General features: G+C 43.4%; 1 protein-coding gene across 2 annotated transcripts; it reads right to left on the reverse strand.

The window, feature by feature from the left end:
• Positions 1–1195: 1195 nt before the first annotated feature.
• LOC147890395 (heat shock protein 90-5, chloroplastic-like) lies at positions 1196–7858 on the reverse strand. 2 transcript variants are annotated; one of them, XM_087390594.1, is made up of 20 exons: positions 7661–7858; positions 6931–7173; positions 6765–6838; positions 6524–6649; positions 6340–6433; positions 6118–6201; positions 5150–5293; positions 4855–4971; positions 4675–4713; positions 4524–4592; positions 4317–4421; positions 3650–3787; positions 3439–3531; positions 3267–3344; positions 2910–3164; positions 2720–2822; positions 2173–2341; positions 1979–2087; positions 1816–1899; positions 1196–1689 (listed from the first exon to the last, which is right to left on the reverse strand). In XM_087390594.1, exons 1-20 carry the CDS (start codon positions 7778–7780, stop codon positions 1513–1515), a joined length of 2421 nt encoding a protein of 806 aa, XP_087246720.1. In that variant the 5' UTR covers positions 7781–7858; the 3' UTR covers positions 1196–1512. The 2 variants fall into 2 exon arrangements, with proteins under 2 accessions (XP_087246720.1, XP_087246721.1); XM_087390595.1 differs by lacking the exons at positions 6765–6838; positions 7661–7858 and having other exon boundaries at positions 6839–6956.
• Between the last annotated feature and the right edge of the window lie 554 nt (positions 7859–8412).

The raw sequence follows: 8412 nt of genomic DNA on the forward strand, positions 1-8412 counted from the left end.
AAATTAATTATTTCAATCGCTCGTACCAATTATATGCCACTTCTCTTTATCCAAGCTCCTTATTGGCTATCTCAATGTACAAGGCTTAAACCTATTAAACCTCATAAATGATAGCTTTCATGTCAATCCTAGGTTATTCCAAACCTTGGGCTATAGGCAACGCACTACCCTTGGATCCATTCCAAGATCCTAGCCCTTACTTAAAGATAGTTTAGTGAAGTCTAGGCCATAGTTAGGATTATGGACGTAGCATTACCCTACCCTTTAAGTTAGGTCTAAATCAAGATAGCCCCTTTCTTTCGTCCATCTCCCTCCCCTTCTCCCTTCCCTACCATCTCTTAACGAAATATTACATTTTACTTGGAGAACTATGGCTTCTTATTGTGTCTCCAACTGCTCGCTCCCTATAGCATACCACCAACATTGCAATCAACGAGTGGTGCTTCGCAAGAAAATTTCTGCTAAGCGGATTTGGTTACAGAGATGTGAGCAAGAGAAGCTAATGTTCAACCTCTCCTTTAACCAACCAAGTGTGAGCCTTGCGAATTGAGAGTGCTTTGGAGCTCACAGAGCTAATGATGATGAATGAGCTACAAAAGATACTAGGTGGGTGCGCGCTGCATCTGGAGAAGACCATACCAACAGGGAGAGGGTGATCAAGCAAGAGGCAACTGGATATATCATCTCAGACGCAAGGGGAGAAACAAACGAGATATCTAATCTTAGGCGTAGGAGGGAAGCAAGATATTTTAGGGAAGTTGGCCTGTGTTTCAGATGGATGAATAGGAGGAAGCAATGGCTATGGCAGTGAGGGAGAGACTTGGAAAACATACAAAAACATTTAGCCTAACTTAATCACAACTCTTTCACATCAACGAGAAACTAATTGTTGAGATTTCGGCGTTCTCTAGGGTTACATATTTTAGCACTGACAACCAATTCAAAAAGCATATTAACAGCCTTATAGAAAATTTACATTCATGCAAGAGGGGTCATTTGCAAAGCACCTATCCTTGACAAGGTTGACGATCAACGAGGGGAGGGGAGGGGAGGGGAGGGGAGGGGAGGGCAGTTAATTTATAGGACTTAAGATAGAAGCCTTCATAGTCACTATCAGTATTTTGTCAGCCTCCCAAAGACTTTAATGGCAATGGCTTCCCACTTTTTCCTGAAAAGAGAGAGTATGGAACAGAGGAAAGGATGAAGCATGTAAACTCATTATCTCAATATCATGAACCTGTAAGGCTCCATTTCATGACAATCCAACCTCATCTCAAAACCAAGTGTTACCTTGCAAGCTCTGTGCCACTTGCAGAGATGATTTAAAGACCATAGCTTCCCTGATGCCTGAGGACTCTCTATAATCCACATTATGCATAATCATGCTACAGTACTGTATACTCAGCTTTCACTTAATGGCTGCTTAATAATGGAGAGGTCCTGCACATAAGTTCACGTCGAAAGGGTGCTCCCTGATTTTGTGCCCCCTGCTTCCAAAACTTTTGTAGCACTCTAAGGTTCCAAGACTTCAGCTTCCACAACAGGAGCAGCTGGGCGGGCTGGTGGTTTCTTAGATGGACTTTGATACTCCACTTGAGGAGAAGCCCACGGATCATCACCTTTGCCAGCATCAACTGATGAAGCCACCAACTCATATATACGTGATCCAAAACCTGCCGGGTCTTCAGGCTGGGATAAAAATGCAAACAACCATTATGAACAGACATTGGATCAGAACCACAGCATTTCTCCTAAATTATCGACCATTTTCTGGTAATACAGTATATATTCACAGGCAGGTATCAGCAAACTTACAACAAAACCACTAGACATCAAAGCGGTCTCATACAACAGCTCAACCATTTCAGTTGTACCAGGGTTGCCAGCAAGCCGAGCATCCTGCATGAACATCTCCAGAAAAGGATCAACACCAACTCCCACTTACAAGACAAGACAAAAACCATTTCAATCCACTTACATCCAGATACTGAATTATAGGGTGATTGGGATTTATTTCTAGTATCCGTGTTGAAGCCATGTACTCTCTCAATCCAGGAGTATCTCCTAGATTTTGGGCTCTCATGATCCTGGAGATAGAATGGAAAACTATAAGAACCAAGTTAACAGCCCTTTCTCAACTTGACTTGACAGGAAGAATTACATAGCAAATACCTTTCCATGTTAGCAGACCATCCATGCTTGCCAGATATGAGCACGCAGGGAGAAGAGCTCAGTCTTTTTGATACGTCAACTTTGGCAATCCTTTCACCCAATATCTGCTTCATCCAGTCACAAAGCAAACTATACTCGTCTGCTAGCTTCTTAGACTCTTCGCTGTCACCTATACACCACATCAGTCTCAATCAAGTCAGAATCACTGAGGAGCCCACAATTTAAGAAACACTGAGAAGACTCTTCGCTGTCACCTATATACCACATCAGTTTCAATCAAGTCAACAATATAAGAATCACTGAGGGGCCCACAATTTAAGAGTCACTGAGATGGCCTTCCAAGTTCCCACACACACGCACACTGACCTACCTAACAGCCACAACCATTAAAAGACTCAAAAGGAAAAAATCAGCAGCCACTTGGATACGAACAAAACAGTAAAGGGTTCTAACCACATGCATGCATCAATTGGAGCAAATACAGCAATAGAGAACTGTTCCCACAGTATAAGGCTCTATGTATGCAAGTGCAACACTGGAATCATACCTAGATCAAAATCTTCCTTGCTAACATCGACAAAGTCTTTGCCATCGTAAGATTTCATGTTTGCGACTGAAACTTCGTCAAGGGGCTCTGTGAGAAACAACACCTGTAGAAAGCAATTCTATGTAAGTAATGCTTATACCTAGATTAACCCAGGAACATTTAAGAAAAAGGACGAAAGATAAATACCAACCTCATAATCCCTGTTACATAGTTCCTCCAAAAATGGCGCGCTTCTTGCACTTTTCACAGACTCAGAAGAGAAATAGTATATTGCCTTCTGATCTGGCTTCATGTTCTTCACGTATTCCTTCAAGCTAGTCATCTCCTCTTGATGCTTGGAGGAGTAGTAACGCAGGTATGAGGTAAGTCGCTTGAGATTCTCCTTGTCCTCCGTCACTCCTAGTTTAATGTACCTTCCAAAATTCCTCCAAAATTTCTTGTAATCCTGGTCAATCAAAAACAGTTAGTATATAGCAAAGAATGGACAATATAGAAGAATTGACTACCATATTTCAACCTCTAAGCTAGTTACTGAATAAACACTCACTTCCTTGTCCTTGCGCTTCATAATCGAATCAAACAAATCAAAGGTCTTCTTTGTTAGCCTTCTTTTCATGAGCCGCACCTGGAATATAGACCACCAAATTGATTTTGAGTACTGCAGAATACCTACAGAACCAGTAATACATTAAGAAGCTCCACTGCAACATGGCACTTACAATCCGACTCTCTTGCAGAATTTCTCGGGATACATTGAGTGGAAGGTCATTGGAATCTACAACACCCTTCATGAACGAAAGGTACCGAGGGAACTGAAATTGCAAACAAGTAGTCATTTCTCTGTCAAGGAGAATGTGCAGAAACAACCACCTTCCAAATTCTTCAAAAAATTCAAATTGTTAAATAAGCCTACAAATCTGGGCTACATACCAGATCACCATCAAACTCATCTGAAATGAACACTCGCTTCACATAAAGCTTAATATTTTTAGGCTTCGAAGAGCTTTCTTCTGATCCAAATGGAGCCATTCCAGGGATATACAGCAGACTTTTGAACTCTACTTCACCCTACAACCACAGGAAATTGATCAATTTCACAAGGTGAGATTTCAAAAAGTAAGCAATAGATCAACACATAACATAGAACATCAGGGATGACCATCATCAGCATTTATTATGTTTAGTCTTAATTCCACTTTTTTTCTGTGGAAAGAGGATCAGGATTAAAGGCTACTAGCCAAGAAAGTTAACAGAGCTTATATGAATATCTTTTTTTAAAGGGGAAATACTACCATCACAGAAAGCTAGACATGCAGATACAAACAGCAAGCAACAGGAATTTAACTGGGCCTGAAGCAGTATTAACAAGGACTCAAGACAGTACAGTAAAAACCACCCAAGAATATCCCAACGACAGGTTAGTCTTCGTTTGACCAACCCATTTTTAGGCTGAATAACAAACCAGAACTGCCTATTTTCAGGCATTCCTAGAAGCCTTTGTTTTTCCAGAAAATAAGAAATCATTCTGCATTCCTAGAACCTTTGTTTGTCCAGAAAATAGGAAATCATGTAACAGGTCAAATGCTGTAGACAGTACCTCTGTGTTGAAATGAGTATATGCCATTGGTTCAAGATATTCACTGTATGTCTTCTTATAAAACGCAAGATATTCCTCCTTAGTCACCTCCTTGGGGCTACGCATCTGAAAAGGCATGTATAGACTTAGTTACAAACAGGACCCTGTACTACAGAATAAAAACCTAAAAACAGTGACGGATAAATTGAGGATGATGTTTCACATTACCCATATAGGTTTAGTCTCATTCACAACATCATAGGAGTAGTACTTCTCAGTGACTTTCTTCTTCTTCTCCTGCTAACAAGCAATGCCTCATTAGTGGATACCAAGGAGCTCATAAAGATCAAAGTACAATCCGATAAAGAATAGGGCAGACCTCTTGGCCTTCCTCTTGTGTTGCAGTCTCGTCTTTAACCTGTAAAAATTCCACAAGGACTATTAGTAAGTACAACCCCAAAATCTAACCAAGCTATGATACGAAGATGGTTAGCAAGATCCATACACCAATCGTTTAAGAATATCAACTTATAAAATAGAAAACTGAACTGAGCCCAACCTCCACTTCACGGGTTCTTTGTTTCCCTATATATATTGGGAAGGAAATAAATTCAGAGTAGTTTTTCACAAGATTCTCAATTTTGGTCTTATCAGTGAACTCATCCATGAACTCCTCCTGCACACGATGCACACATAAGCAAACAGTATTGAAAAAGTGGAGTCAAGTATATCAGCATACATTTCATTATAAACGTGATCATTCAAGTGCAAATTTTCCTCACACATTCACACTGGGCAGACCACAATACAGACCCTGAACCTTAGCTTAAGTTCCAAGTTAAAGGTTGTCCAACCTTCAGATAGAGAATGATTGAAGTACCCCTTGAAATCATGAATTCGGGATCAGTCTCTTCCCGAACAATAAAAGAACTACTGTTAGATTCCGCCTCCCACACATATTGCTTATCAGAGTTTGGTTTTCTGGTTGAAACACGAACCTGACACAAAGTAGCAGTAAAACGATTAGAATTCATTAACCAATACATAAAAGCATCAAAACAGCTGCTTACAAAAGGTCTGGGGTCAGTACTCGAGGTAGCCGCAATTTTAATAATTAACATTTGGATGTTATAACAAAGGGATAAATTCTGCAGACAAATGAATACAGCGTCCCTCAGTCCACCTCAAGTACTCTAGTACCCCATACTACAAACGTGAGGTAGCAATGAAATCCATGGGATGTCATGCAACAGGGATCTCTAGAGTCGACATTTGTTCAGCTTGACGCTTAGACCAAAACCAAAACCCAGGAAGATGGGCAAACTCAATCATCCAAAAACAAAAAGAGTCAGCAAAAGTCCCATCATGCATGGCAAGGACTTGCTTCCATGACAAGATTTGAAATCCTCTGATTTTACACCAATGGCAAAAGGGCCCCCAGCCATCTTTTCTTAGCTGTTCTTGCATTAGGAATAATCATTTGGGAGAAGTTAACATGATTCTGATCTATATGCAGCATTGGGCACACTATCATAACACAGGCATCCAACGAAGGGAAGTCATCTGAAGCTACCCAATGGGACAATACACATTCAGGTACAACAAGCATACAAACCCAAGCACTTCTGAGGACGAAACACGGGACAGACGTTTCTTGAGAAGACAGATGACGGCTTTGAGAAGACAGAAGGCATAAATTTTCCCCGATCCATGAGAGGAACAACAGAAAAGCTACTTGAAAGGACAAAAGACGGCTTTGAGAAAACAGAAACCGCTTACTTCACAAACCAAACGTCAGTTTTACAAAGCAATAACATCATACCTTATCTGCAACCAAAAATGCAGAGTAGAAACCAACACCAAATTTCCCAATCAGGTTGCTATCCCCTATCGCATCCTTATTTTCCTGTTGAAAAACCCATAAAAGGTTAAGCGCGTACATAGCAAACCATATCTTTTTCCTAACTAAAATGTCTCAAACAAAAAGCGCTTAAAACAAAAAAGCATACTACGAGAAGCTTCCTAAAACGGTCGATTTCAATACCTTCAGAGCGTTCAAAAAGTTAGCGGTGCCACTTTGAGCTATCGTCCCAAGACTCGTGATGAGATCATCCTTAGTCATCCCTATGCCAGAATCACTGGTCAAAGTAAAAGAAAAAGTCATACACAAGCGCAGTGGAGAAGTGCTGCATGCTCTGGGGATACGTAAACAGCATCTGCTTACTTACGTGATCACCAAAATCCCTTGGTCCGGGTCTGCTCTTATCTTAATAGCGAGCTCTGGGTCAGCCTCCAGCAAACTGGGATCCGTAACACTAAGGAACCGGAGCTTATCGAGTGCGTCGCTAGCATTGCTGCGAGGGCCAACTACTGTTACAAATTCCCCTCAATCGAAGTGCAGAAAATAGGAGCCAGAATTGAGAGGCATGTAGACAAGAGAGAGAGACAGAGAGACATAGTTGCACCTACCTCACCAACTCCCGTAAAAAAACCTCCTTGTGACTATAAAGACTATGGACAATAAGGTCGAGGAGGCGACTGACCTAAATTCACAAGTTCGAAACGGGTGCAGTCAGTACTCATTGCTTCAACATGCGGAGATAACCTCCGAGAACGCTGACATTCAAAGCCCCACCTCAGCCTGATATGCGTGTGTCTCAACGCCGGTTTCCGACGGTGCTGGCTCGGCCTCCTTTTCAGTCACGGCACTCGCAGCAACAATGGCGTCAGCTCTTATTCTTTCAAAATCAATCCTGCCCCTTCCATTGATGTTACACGGAGGCTGCCGGAAATGGGTAAGCTCTGTCTTGGACGATAAAGAGTTCTGAACCGAAACCGAAGATAGTCGACTGTCGGAGCTGTGAGCATGGCGGGCAGCCTGCAAGCAAACAGAATGAATTAGCCACAAAGTTGAACCTGCAGGCGTTTTCCCTTTGTAACAATCGACAGCCCTCTGTCTCCATAGTTACGGCCGGCTGATATTCCAAATCCCAGAATTGTACGCACTCGACTTTCCCTGTCAACTGCGCCAAGCCTCACGCGGGCTATCATACTCTCGGCATTGCATTGCCTCTCTTTGCGGGCGTCTCAAACAAAGAGAGATTCCATTCAAACGTTGCCTTCCGGCAGACGCTTACAGTGCAGAAGAGCTGCGACCTCGCACGACGGCCAAGTCATATATGCGCATCAAACCGTCTAACAGCTAATGTTACAACTCTCGGCTATTCGAAAAATGCATCTGATGAGCTTCGTATCGCGAAAAAATACATGAGAGGAGCTTGGTATGGCGAATGCTAAGCGCGAATTGAGCGACTGCGTTGCGGGGGGGAAAAAAGGACGGGGAGGAAAAGAGAGAAGGGAAGGACCTTGAGGGAGCGAGAGCGAGGGAAGAGGAGGGAAGGGAAGCTGGAGAGGCTATGGGGGGGGGAGGGGGAGGGGGAGGAGGAGGGGGGGGGGAGGGTAGCAGAGAAGGATTGAAGGGACATGGCGATGGCGATGGCGAGGAAAGTGCAGAGGCAAAGGAGAGAGGGAGCTTAAACCCTGAAATGGCCAAATGGGAGAGACGAAGAGAGACGATAAGGGTTTAGAGGTTAGCTAGGTAAGCCTCTTCGAGGCCTTCTAGACACTTCCTTTTCTCCCCCAAAATATCCCCTCGAGATTCTTTACCCCTCCATGCATCTTCTTCACCTGGATTCTCTCCCTCCCAGACTCCCCTCCTCCCTCTTGTGGAGACACGGAGAGAAGGGGCACGCAGCTCGGTCGCGGATTCTGCAGCACTCGGCTTGAGATCGAGCATGCCACTCGCATCCCGTCAACACTCTAGGGGATCAAATTGGCCACCAATGATGATCGGTGCCCATTTCTACCAAATCTGCCACCGCACCTGTGAAGTGGGAAGGAATGATGGTAGGCAAGCACACGCTAGTGGACCTTTCCTGCGCGTTTCACATCCCTCTGTCAACCATGGACTGGGGATGGGCAAGGGGCTGAGAGTGCTACCCCAGCTCAACCCACATCAAGGCACACCCCTTCGAGGGCACCGATGCCTTAGCACTGCCCTTTAGGCACGCAAAGCACATTCCCACAATTATGCAACTAAATAGGATCTAGCAAAATC

Source organism: Dipteris shenzhenensis, chromosome 19 (genome assembly GCF_047967505.1).
Source record: "Dipteris shenzhenensis isolate YYH24624 ecotype China chromosome 19, Dip_SZ_1.0, whole genome shotgun sequence".
NCBI lineage: Eukaryota > Viridiplantae > Streptophyta > Polypodiopsida > Gleicheniales > Dipteridaceae > Dipteris > Dipteris shenzhenensis.

Coding starts and splice junctions, on each gene's coding strand:
- LOC147890395 (XM_087390594.1), bottom strand. CDS start 7,780: ATGTCCCTTCAATCCTTCTCTGCTACCCTCCCCCCCCCCTCCTCCTCC. Junction 4,972..5,149: donor CAATCATTCTCTATCTGAAG/GTTGGACAACCT, acceptor CATCGTGTGCAG/GAGGAGTTCATGGATGAGTT. Junction 1,690..1,815: donor TGATGTCTAGTGGTTTTGTT/GTAAGTTTGCTG, acceptor TTTTTATCCCAG/CCTGAAGACCCGGCAGGTTT.